Below are 12,780 nucleotides of genomic sequence, written 5' to 3'. Positions count from 1 at the left end.
TTAGTCTTCTGAGAAAGTAGAGGTGTTGGTGGGCTTTCTTAACTATAGTGTCGGCATGGGGGGACCAGGACAGGTTGTTGGTGATCTGGACACCTAAAAACCTGAAGCTCTCAACCCTTTCTACTTCGTTCCCATTGATGGACAGGGGCGTGTTCTCCTTTACGCTTCCTGAAGTCGATGACAATCTCCTTCGTTTTGTTGACATTGAGAGAGAGATTATTGTTGCTGCACCAGTTCACCAGATTCTCTATCTCATTCCTGAACTTTGTCTCATTGTTTGAGATCCGACCCACTACGATGGTGTCGTCAGCAAACTTGAAAATCGAAGTGGAGGGGAATTTGGCCACACCAGCTAGATGCCAGCGTTGTAGCTGTACTGGAACACGTTGACAAGAGGCATAGCTAGTTCTGGAGCACAAATCTTCATTATTATTTCCAGAATATTTTCAGGATCCATAGCCTTTGCAGTATTTAGTGCCTGCCACCATTTCTTCATATTATGTGGAGTGAATCAAATTGTGATGCTGGGGACCGCAAGATGGGGAGGCCAGATTATTCACCTGGCACTTCTGGGTGAAGATGGTTGCAAATGCTTCAGCCTTGTCTTTTGCACTGATGTACTTGGCTTTGAGGAAGAGGATATTTGTGGAGTCTCCTCCTCCTGTTAATTGTCCACCACCATTTACAACTGGATGTGGCAGGACTGCAGAGCTTAGATCCAATCCATTGGTTGTGAGATCACTTCGTCCTGTTTATAGAATCATAAAACCTTTACAGTGCAAAAGGAGGCCATTTGGCCCATCGAGTCTGCACTGACAACAATTCCACCTAGGCCCTATCCCCTTAACCCCACGTATTTACCCTGCTCGTTTCCCTGACAGTAAGGGACAATTTAGCATGGCCAATCAACCTAACGCTCACATCTTTGGACTTCGTCCTGTTTATAGAATCATAAAACCTTTACAGTGCAGAAGGAGGGCATTTGGCCCATCGAGCCTGCATTGACAACAATTCCACCAAGGCCCTATCCCCTTAACCCCACATATTTTGCTTGCTCATTTCCCTGACACAAAGGGACAATTTAGCATGGCCGATCAACCTAACCCTCACATCTTTGGACAATAGGAGGAAACCGGAGCACCCAGGGGAAACCCACACAGACATGGGGAGAACATGCAAACAGTCACCCGAGGCCAGAATTGAACCCGGGCCCCTGGTGCTGTGAGTTAGCAATGCTAAGCACTGAGCCACAATGCTACTTTTATCACTTGCTGCTTTGGCATGTAAGCAGTCCTGTGTTGTAGTTTCACCAGGTTGATACCTCATTCTTAGGTATGCCTGGTGCTGTGCCTGGCATGGTCTCTTGCACTTGTTATTGAATCAGGTTACTACCCCAGCTTGTTGGTAATGGTAGAGAGTTATCGATGGCCGGCCCTCAGGTTACAGATTGTGGATGTATACAGTTCTGCTGCTGCTGATGGCCTCCAGCATCTCATGGATGCTATGGGGGGATTAATACCCAGAATAATAATTACGGAGGAAGATAAGTCATATTAATAACTGTGTCCAGTGAAAGATTTAATAGAGACAAATCACAAAAGCCTATAAAATGTTTAACTGCAAAATGGTAAGCAGCTAGTTCCAGACACCTGACCTTCAGTGATAGGAAAATTATTGGAGAGGATTCTTTGAGACAGGGTTTACTCCCACTTGGAAATAAGTGGATGTATTAGTGAGAGGCAACATGGTTTTGTGAAGGGGAGGTCGTGTCTCACAAACTTGATTGAGTTTTTTGAGGAAGTGAGGAAGATGATTGATGAGGGTAGGGCAGTGGATGTTGTCCATATGGACTTCAGTAAGGCCTTTGACAAGGTCCATCATGGCAGACTGGTACAGAAAGTGAAGTCGCACAGGATCAGAGGTGAGCTGGCAAGATGGATACAGAACTGGCCCGGTCATAGAAGACAGAGGGTAGCATTGGAAGGATGTGTTTCTGAATGGAGTGGTGTTTCTCAGGGATTAGTGCTGGACATTTGCTGTTTGTAATATATATAAAAGAGTTGGAGGAAAATGTAACTGGTTTGATTCGTAAGCTTGCGGGCGACACAAAGGTTGGTGGAATTGTGGATAGTGATGAGGACCGTTGGAGGAGACAGCAGGATATAGATCAGTTGGAGACTCTGGCGGAGGGATGGCAGATGGGAGTTTAATCTGGACAAATGTGAGGTAATGCATTTTGGAAGGTCGAATACAGATGGGAAATAAAACAGCAAATGGCAGAACCCTTTAGAGTATTGATAGGCAGAGGGATCTGGGTGTACAGTTCACAGGTCACTGAAAGTAGCTGCACAGGTGGAGAAGGTAGTCAAGAAGGCATACGGCATGCTTGCTTTCATTGGCTGGGGCATTGAGTTTAAAAATTGGCAAGTCATGTTGCAAGTTTACAGAAACTTAATTAGGCCACACTTGGGATATAGTGTTCAACTCTGGTCGCCACACTACCGGAAGGATGTGGAGGCTTTGGAGAGGGTACAGAAAAGATTTACCAGAATGTTGCTGATATGGAGGGCATTAGCTATGAGGAGAGATTGGAGAAAATTGTTTTTTTATCACTGGAGCGACAGAGGTTGAGGGGTGACCTGATAGAAGTCTACAAGATTATGAGGGGCATGGACAGTATGGATAGTCAGAAGCTTTTTCCCAGGGTAGAAGAGTCAATTACTAGGGGACATAGGTTTAAGGCGTGAGGCGCAAGGTTTAAAGGAGATGTACGAGGCAAGTTTTTTACTCAGAGGGTGGTGGGTGCCTGGAACTCGCTGCCGGGGGAGGTAGTGGAAGCAGATACGATAGTGACTTTCAAGGGGCGTCTGGAGAAATACATGAATAGGATGGGAATAGAGTAATATGGTCCCGAGAAGCATAGGGGGCTTTAGTTCAGATGGGCAGCATGGTTGCTGCAGGCTTGGAGGGCCGAAGGGCCTGTTCCAGTACTGTAATTTTGTTTGTTCTTCAGATACTCTGCTGGGAGAAGGCCTTTAAATCATGCATTGGACAAGAGAGTGATCCACATTCTAATAACCAGAGACAGTTGGAATGTCTAAAGATAGGGGGAAACAATACTCAATTGAGACAAGCAAATACCTTACGTCAATACTTCAGCAAATGACTGGTGATAGTTAACTGACTTCTCTGGAGTCATGTTCCACCTTGTTCGTGGACAATGCTGTTTTGCGAGCTATGTCAAAAGTTAATGTTTAGCAACTTAAGACACAAATCTGTCCTGAAATGCTCTCTTGAAATTCTACAAAGTTACAATATACGGTCAGCATTTTTAAATCCACGATAAACTCTCTGATGTTCTAATTGAGAAACTCATTTCTTGTTCCATATCGATAGCTTTCTGCAATGTCCAATGGTTTGGGATTGTAGTGCTGCTCAAGTTTGCACAAAATATTTGACATTGGTATGTCCTTTGGCTTAGCGGAGGCAAACAAATTCTTGAGCATTGTGGGCCTGCTTCCATCAAAAATATCATTCTTTTTCTTTCCCTACGGTCTGATTAGCAGCCTGATTATCAGACTGTTTGAGTGTTATAGCAGTGCAAAACATCTCTAGCCACTCCGCGTACTCTGGGTCACAGCTGTACTCTCCCAGTCACCCCAATAAAACCTGTTGATGCAGCCATCTTCAAAGCTCAGTCCACCCACATGTACAAACAGCTTTTTAAAAACTTATTTCTCAGCAATAAAACAACCCTCAAAGTTCCTCTGGTACTTTGTTGGAAGCTTCTCCAAACCAAATTTCTTCAGCTGGGGCAATCCACTTTTCCATTGCCATTGTCAAACTGTGATATCATGACAGGGCAAAAAAACATGTAGGTGGAGTTCATAGAATCATAGAAACCCTACAGTGCAGAAAGAGGCCATCTGGCCCATCGAGTCTGCACCGACCACAATCTCACCCAGGCCCTATCCCCATAGCCCTACACATTTACGGGCTAATCCCTCTAACCTACGCATCTCATGACACTAAGGGGAAATTTTTAGCATGGTCAATCAACCTAACCCGCACGTCTTTGGACTGTGGGACGAAACCGGAGCACCTGGAGGAAACCCACGCAGACACGAGGAGAATGTGCAAACTCCACGCAGACAGTGACCCAAGCCGGGAACCAAACCCAGGTCCCTGGAGCTGTGAAGCAGCAGTGCTAACCACTGTGCTACCGTGCCGCCCAACTGATAGTTAGTGACCAACTGAACTGGTTTATTCTGTTTTTGTTTATATACATACACACAAGTGGCCACAGTAGAGTGCTTTTACATAATCGTGCATCCTTAGTTTCATAATAGTTAAGTTGAATGTGTCAGCTGTAGCTGAGTCAGTAGCAGCCTCACCCACTTTGGGATGAGACCCTTTAGAGTACAAAATCTACACGAACGTCCCAGTGCGGTACGAGGGAATTATCTGTTGGACGAAATGTTAGACCAGGCGCTAAGTCTTCCCTCTCCAGGTGGATGTGAAAGATCTGGGAGCTCATATACTTTGAAGGGCAGGGACCAACCCCACCCCGTCTCCTGCCCAATATTTAACCCCAAAACCAACATCACACGAGAACAGATTATCTGGCCGCCATCCACGGATGGTGTGGTCCGTGGATCTTGCTGAGCTCAAAATTAGCTGTCGAGTTTCCTGCATCGTAAATAGCGGCTTTACTTCAGAACAAAGGGTAAGTCAGCTGTTAGGAAAAAGCTTCTGCACATCTTTAATGCGCAAATTGTATTTCGCCCCCTCAAGTTCATTTTTTCCCTCGCACTCTGGAGCAGCACTTTGCCCCTGCTCCGGTTGTTCGGCTCACGACCGACCAAATGTCCAACGGTTCCCGCGCGAGATCGCACCCACGGCGCCGGCGGCTTGCACATCACGCATGCGCCTTGGTGTGGGGACATATGTCGTGATCCGGCGCAGGGCGCAATCTGGGGGGGGGGGGGGGGGAGGGTATGCCAAGGGATCGGCGCAGGCGCAAGTGGGGCCGTGAACCGAAGGCTGGCGCGGGGTTGGGAGGGGCGCAGTGGTAATATGCCGGCACCCGACACGGAGCGCAGGCGGGATGGGGAGTATGCCGGCACCCGACACGGAGCGCAGGCGGGATGGGGAGTATGCCGGCACCTGACACAGAGCGCTGGCCTGGGGCGGGGGGCGGAGGGAGGAGAGCAAATGGATCGGCGCAGGCGCAGTGGGGCGGGCTGTGCCAAGGGCTGAGGCGTGGCTGAGGCAAGTGCGCAGGCGTGGTGGGAAAATGCCGACTCCAGACACAGAGTGCATGCGGGGCTGGGGCGTACGTCAAGGGGGTAGGGAGAAGGCCACGGGGTCGGCGCAGGCGCAGTGGGGCGGGATGAGCCGAGGGCCGGCGCAGGCGTGGGGTCGGGTCGTGCCTCGCCCAGCACGCGGGATGGGGCTGGGTCGCCATTTTGTTCACACTCTTCGATTGACTGGGGGCTTCGAATTGTCCGGCCGTTTGTCCTGAACTCGCTTCCGAAACATTTAACGTGCGTTCACGTTTACAGGCACATTTTATTTGCTTAGTAGGTTTCGTGACAATTCCCCCCTTCCCCCAGAGTAGGCCCGACGACATTTGACCAGGCCCTCGCACCTTTAGCACTCCGACTCTCAGGGGGATTGTGTGGCCGCCATGAGTAAAGCAGCGGTTGTCAAGACGGACCAGAGCCGGAGCCGCGACAGCCAAAAGACCCCAGAGCTAGCGTTCAACGCCGTCCCCCCGGAGCTGCTGGAAGAGTTTCTGGTGGACGTGGCGAAGGGGAACGAGGACAATCTGCTGCACCTCTCCCAGCACGCTGGCTCTTTCAAGAAGTTAAGATTAATAGGTGGGCTTGCGGGTAATTTGTCGTCTTTTGCCGACAGCTCGATGTAAACTTCACCCTTATTTAATTCACCCGTTCATTCTTATTTCCATCACAGAGTTTGTTTTCCTCCTGTGTGAGCAACTGGATCTTCATCAGGTTACCAGATATCAAGCGGTGGAAATATTGGAAAGGTAGAACTTTATAATCCTCTCGGGTTTCTTTTTAAAATTTTCCCCAAAACCCATACCACAACAAAAAGCTGGAAAATCTCAGTAGGGCTGACAGCATCTATGGGGAGCGAATAGAAGCAACGTTTCGAGTCTAGATGGCTCTTCCTCATGTCAGACCAATTAGCTAGTCCCAGAATTACAGCACAGAATATAAAGTACTAAGCGTTCACTGTCATCACAACTGTAAAACTGACAGCAAATTCATTTCAACTTGAAAATACAACGTCCATTCAGAAACACAAGCTTCCACTGTTACCCTCTGTCTTCTATGACCGAGCTAGTTCCGAATCCACCTTGCCAGCTTACCTGACCCCGTGCGACTTCACCTTCTGTACTAGTCTGCCATGAGGGACCGTTACCGGGCAGCACGGTAGCACAGTGGTTAGCATTGCTGCTTCACAGCTCCAGGGACCTGGGTTCAATTCCTGGCTTGGGTCACTGTCTGTGTGGAGTTTCCACATTCTCCTCATGTCTGCATGGGTTTCCTCCAGGTGCTCTGGTTTCCTCCCACAGTCCAAAGATGTGCGGGTTAGGTTGATTGGTTATGCTAAAATTGCCCCTTAGTGTCCAGGGATGTGTAGATTAGAGGGATTAGCGGGTAAAATATGTAGGGATATGGGGGTAGGGGCTGGGTGGGATTGTGTTCGGTGCAGACTCGATGGGCCGAATGGCCTCTTTCTGTACTATAGGGTTTCTATGATTGTCAAAGGCCTTACTGAAGTCCCTGTAGACAACATCCATTGCCTTACCCTGAATCATCTTCATCACTTCCTCAAAAAAATCTGATCAAGTTAGTGAGATATGACTTTCCCTTCACAAAACCATAGGGGAGATTAAATACAGACTGGGTGACTACTTTGCAGGACACAAGCATGACTGCAACCTCTGTTTCTTGCTATTTTAATTCATCACTTTACTCTCATGCCCACCTGTCCATCCTTGGCTACTGCTATGCTCCAGTGAAACCTGGCATAAGCTGGAGGAGCAGCACTTCATCTTCTGGACTCAAGTTCAACAACTTTAGATTTGTGACCTTTCTCCTCCATCTTAAATCCTCTCCCAGGCCATTTGTCTTTTGTCCTTAAAGTTGCTACAGTTTGTTGCAATCTCTCACAGCTACACTTTAATATCTAACACATTCTCCCTTTCTTTATTTTTGACTAAGGGCCAAAAGAACTAAACATCAACTCTGCCTTCTCCCCATACAGATGCTGCCAGACCTGCTGAGTTTTTCCAGCATCCTCCTTGTTTCAGATCCCACCATCCACAGTATTTTGCTCATTTTACTTCCTAGTTTGCTGGCTCTGACCAAAGTGATTGGCAAACTAACCTACTTGACAGCATCACCGTTGCTGGATGCCAGGAAGTCCTACGGTTATCACAAGAATCAAATTAACATTAAGACAAAATCCAAGCCACAGATAGCAGTGAGCATAATCAATTCACCATTGTATTTTTAAAATTACCATCATTTTTTGATCACTAAAACAAACGTTACATTATACCTTGACTTTAGAAAATGTTCCATTTAAGTAAGGCAGCATAGAATGTTGCGAGTTTGTTTTCTGCCCAAGCATAGAATAGTTAGTGGAAACAGCACAACTATTTGGAGGAAAGTATTGAGAAAGCAACAGTTTTTATCATTAAGCTGAATTTCAGGGGCTCTTTATAAAAGATTTAAGGACACAAGTTTAAATGTTCATTATGATACCAGCTATAACTTATTTTATTTTACAGGTTTATGATTCGATACATTGAAAATCTCTATTCATCTACGTGCACAGGTTCTGAAAAAAACACAGAAAAATATGACTGGCGACATTTGCAAGTTACAATCCAAGATCACTTTGCGCTACGGATCATGTCTTGTGTTCAAATAGCAAGCAAGATCTCATTCCATTACCAGGTAAAGTACGTCAGAACCTTTGTGTAATGTAATAATTCCATTAAATGGAGCCAACCTATGTTTTCCTTCATCTTTTTCCAGATTGTTAATATCACTATGGCCCTGAAATTTCTCCAGTCTCTTGGTTATTCATACAAGAGAGAAGATTTTCTGGATTCAGAACTGCTTGTCCTGGAAACTCTAAGTTTTCAAGTCAATGTCCCTTCTCCTTTCACTCACACTGAAATACTATTAGAAGTCATGGGTGAGTGAGAAAAACGTGATCACTAGTTAACAGTTGGAATGATACTGTAACCAAATTCTGAAGCTGGGGGCAAAATGACAGGAGACAGAATGTGCATGCTTAGCAGTAAATGAATCTGGTGCTTCATTGCTGTCACGTAATGAGCAGCTTAGTTACATGATACTTTACCAAGTTAGTCACTGCAAAGCTAATATGTATACTTGACTGAAAAAAGGCAAAGTACATAGTAGTACTAAATTCTTGTTTGTCAGTTTTATAGCGATGATTTAACCAAAAGCATAAAGTAACGTTTTAAACAGAAAGTGTCATCTAAACATACTTTAAAAAACTTCTATTCCTGTGCACATTATATCAAATTGTTTAAACTATGTTCAGAGTAACTCATGTTGATTTTTATTAAGGATATAATGATCCAGCAGTTCCAGTTAAACACCTACATGGTATTGCCCTGAAGGTGCTGAAATTTGTTTACCTCATGAGAAACACCATCTATGAAAACTTATTAAAAATGGCTATTGAAAATTCTACGCCAAGTGAACTCCAAAGGCAAGTATTTTTGTTTGTCACCTTAGAATCAATAGTCCTTTGAAATAAAAACGTAGCACTTTTGGTTCTAATAATTAGCTTTTTTTTTAAAACTCAAAAACTAAACAGGGATTTGAAGATGGCTGCAGCTTATATTAAAACTTAACATTCTTAAATTAAGCTTCAAGAAAAAATTCAAATAGCACATATTTGAACACCAAGATAGGCTGTTAATTCAGTCTAATAGTTCCAGTAGGCATAAGTCACAAATCAAGTTTAAACTACAATCTTTCCTTCAGTGGAACACTGCCATTCCTACATCTTTTTCAAATAGGTTTTCCAGTTTTAATGCATTCATTCTGTTCGGTGGTTGCATAGCATTGTGGCAGTATGATAGGCGGCACGGTAGCACAGTGGTTAGCACTGCTGCTTCACAGCTCCAGGGTCCCGGGTTCGATTCCCAGCTCGGGTCACTGTGTGTGGAGTTTGCACATTCTCCTCGTGTCTGCGTGGGTTTCCTCCGGGTGCTCCGGTTTCCTCCCACAGTCCAAAGATGTGCGGGTTAGGTTGATTGGCCAGGTTAAAAAAAAATTGCCCCTTAGAGTCCTGAGATGCGTAGGTTAGAGGGATTAGCAAGTAAATATGTGGGGGTAGGGCCTGGGTGGGATTGTGGTCGGTGCAGACTCGATGGGCTGAATGGCCTCCTTCCGCACCATAGGGTTTCTATGATTTCTATGATTACTTTTCAGATAAAAAGAATATTCTGCTTAAGCTACTTCCTGTAAGTACAGAGAAAAATTAGCTGTTGCATTCACCCCCATAATGAAACACCTTATAGGATTCCTAACCTCAGATCTGCTCTTGTAGCCATATAAATACTGTGGCTACAAGAGCAGTTCAGAGGCTCGGAACCCTGTGGTGAGTAATTCACTGCCTGACGCTACAAGCCTGTCCACCATCTAAGGTACAAGTCAGGGGTGTGATAGAATACACTCCATATGCCTAGTTGAATGCAGCTCCAACAACACTCAAGAAGTTCAACATCATCCAGACCAATGTAGCTCACTTGATTGGCATCCCTTCCACAAAACAACAATGAACGGTGGCAGCAATGTGTACCATCTATAAGATGCACTGCAGAAACTCACCAAGGCTCCCTAAGTAGCATCTTTCTAACCCACAACTCCTACCATCTAGAAGGAAGATGGTAGCAGCTCCTGGAAGTCCCGCTCCAAGTTTACTCAGCACCCTGACTTGGAATATATTGCCATTCCTTCACTGTCGCTGGGTCAAAATCCTGGAACTCCCTCCCTAACAACATAGTGGTGTGCCTACACCACAAGGAATGCAGCAGTTCAAGGCAGCAGACCATCACCACCTTCTCAAGAACAATTAATGCTGGCCTAGCCAGCGATGCCCACATCTCAAACAATTTTTTTAAAATCTTGAATGAGAGCTATACACAGTCAGCATGTTAGAATGGCAGGCAACCATTTAGTTGCAAATTAAGTGCATATTTAATTTGTGTAAGTCATCCAGATGTTCTTGTATGCTCGAAATCAAATATAAAATCAAACAACATTTTATTTTATCACAGGGAAAAGTTTTTGTCTGTAAAAGAAGATTGCATGCTTCTAGCTGTTGGGGTCATTGGAACAAGTGCATTTATACTGAACTATACACCATGGTTCAAGGTAGTAAAAAATATAAATAAGTGCAATTACTGTACTCGATATCAATTAGTTAATTCACTGGTCCTTTATTCTCAGGCTTAACTGCCTTCTTAGCAAAGATAAGCAACAGATTGTCTGAAAAAATGATCTTAATTTTGTTTTTTTTTAAATAAGGTTGTGCAGCAGCTGGCCTCAATTAGTGGTGTAACAGAAGAAAGCATTTCTGAGTTTTCTCAAGTAATATTAAAACATTTTTTCAGCAGCACATAATTTGAAATAAATTCCAATATTAACGGATACTGTATATTTTATCTGTACATTAGTGGATATGTAATTTCTACAATTAATTGCAGATTACTAATCTGAGGTAAAAAGTCAAAAATAAATGAGGAAATGGTTATTAATTGTTTGATCTCAACTCCACAACCAAAATAGTACTGGAAGAATTTGAAGCATAACAATCTCAAAGCAACTTAATTAAGACACTTACTAACTCAATTGATGTGCTCAGAATGGTTCATATAATACCGGTTTTTAAATTTCTCCATGATCTCGCTCCTCCCCTTGTCCACAACCTCCTTTAGCCCGAGAACCCCAACTCTGGCTCTTGCAATCTGCCTGCTCGCTTGTCCCAATTTCCCATTGCCGCATCATTGGTAGTCATTCCTTCAGCTGCCTAATTCTCAAGCTCTGCAATTTTCTCCCTAACCCTCTTCTCCTTTATGACATTCAAAGCCTACCTATTTGACCAAGCTGTCTAAAACATTAGACTGTATATAAATTCACATGTCATGCTTTATTTCCTAATAAGAACAGTGGCAGCTGTATACCATCTACAAGACACGCTGCAGGAACCTCACTAAGGTTCCTTAGGCAGCCAAACCCATACCCACTACCATCTAGAAAGACAAGGGCAGCAGATTTCTTTCTATTCATTTGTGGGACACGGGACAGCATATTTCCTTCCCTGAAGGACATTAATGAACCAGATGGGTTTTTCTGACAATCGACAATGGATTAAATGATCAGTAGATCCTTAATTCCAGATATATTTTTACTGAATTCAAATTCCACCATCTGCCATGGCAGGATTCAAATCCAGGTCCTCAGGACATTAGCTGAGTTTCTGGATTAATAGTTTAGCGATAATACCACTAGGCCATCACCTCCCCTTGGGTACACCACCACTTAGAGGTTTCCCTCCAAGTCGCTGATGATCCTGCCTTGGAAATATATTGCTGTTCCTTCACTGTCACTGGAACTCCCTCCCCAACAGCACTGGGTGTACCTGCATCTCAGGGATTGCAGCGGTTCAAAGCTCACCACCACCTGAGGAACTAGGGCTGACCAATGAATGCTGGTCTAGCCAATGATGCTGAAATCCCATAAAATTATTTTTAAAAAGGAATTTGATGACAATTTTGTGACTCCTAGGCTCACACAGAATTTTTAAAAACTTGATCGTGGAGTTTCAGACTAGTAAATTGTACTAAATGAAGTCAAGTTTCACCATTTTCAGTGAAAGCATGTTTATGGAGTCTGTGTTATTTGCGACAAGTTTTTCTGAGGTACTGGCCAACCACTGGAGGAAAGAGAAGACAAACACAAAATCATACTAATGCTACAATTTAAATCTGGAAATGTTTTAATTAATGGCCACTTTTTATTGTGTAAAGCAATTCAAAGTACGAAATACTTTTATCATACAATAAATTTAAAAAGGTTTTCAGTGCACTAGTATACAGCAATATACTGCATAAAGTAGTTATGTTGAGAATAATACATTAATACACAACAGTAATTTCCATAACTACAATTTCCAAAATTCCTGACTCATCAACATCTTGGCACCAAATAGATTATTCAATGAAAAGCCATCTTAACTTTTGTTATGAAACACCTGCTTTTCATTGTTTTTTCAGTCGCGCAAATACTTGCTGAGACCAGCTTACTCAGATGCACTATGTGACTACAACAGCTAGTATTCAACTCTAGTCCAACATTTGTGTTCTAGTCACTGGATCCAAACTCTGAATTTTATCCTGCATTCTAATGCTATTTTATGGGACATGAGAACATTGACAAAATGTAACATGAGAACATTGTAACAAAATGTTCAGCACTAAAGAAAGCTGTTGTGCATGTGTACATGTTAAATGTTTAAAATATTTTCCCAGACTTTCCTTTCTTAGAAATGTGATGTTGCCAAGACTTTAATCTTAAATGGGCAAATCCCAAATCCTGTCACGCAACATCATAACTCCACCGTCTTGAAAAGATCACCGCAGGCTTCTTAATCCTCAGAGTAAATCAACAAAATTCCACTCCATTCACATGAACA

The 12,780-nt window shown here is 43.8% G+C and overlaps 1 protein-coding gene across 1 annotated transcript; it reads left to right on the top strand.

The window, feature by feature from the left end:
• Positions 1-5,689: 5,689 nt before the first annotated feature.
• Positions 5,690-10,709, top strand: cntd1 (cyclin N-terminal domain containing 1). The gene is made up of 7 exons (XM_078222955.1): positions 5,690-5,882; positions 5,977-6,052; positions 7,829-7,997; positions 8,079-8,241; positions 8,643-8,787; positions 10,364-10,460; positions 10,614-10,709. The coding sequence occupies exons 1-7, from the start codon at positions 5,690-5,692 to the stop codon at positions 10,707-10,709; spliced, it is 939 nt and encodes a 312-aa protein (XP_078079081.1).
• Positions 10,710-12,780: the final 2,071 nt, after the last annotated feature.

The sequence above is a fragment of the Mustelus asterias genome, chromosome 11 (genome assembly GCF_964213995.1).
Source record: "Mustelus asterias chromosome 11, sMusAst1.hap1.1, whole genome shotgun sequence".
Classification (NCBI taxonomy): domain Eukaryota; kingdom Metazoa; phylum Chordata; class Chondrichthyes; order Carcharhiniformes; family Triakidae; genus Mustelus; species Mustelus asterias.
This window is presented reverse-complemented; position numbering and strand designations above follow the sequence as displayed.

Bases quoted from the DNA above. Each gene is read 5' to 3' on its own strand.
- cntd1 (XM_078222955.1), top strand. From the start codon at position 5,690: ATGAGTAAAGCAGCGGTTGTCAAGACGGACCAGAGCCGGAGCCGCGAC. The intron at 6,053-7,828 runs GTAGAACTTTAT...TTTATTTTACAG, and splicing joins GCGGTGGAAATATTGGAAAG to GTTTATGATTCGATACATTG. The intron at 10,461-10,613 runs GTAGTAAAAAAT...TTTTTAAATAAG, and splicing joins ACTATACACCATGGTTCAAG to GTTGTGCAGCAGCTGGCCTC.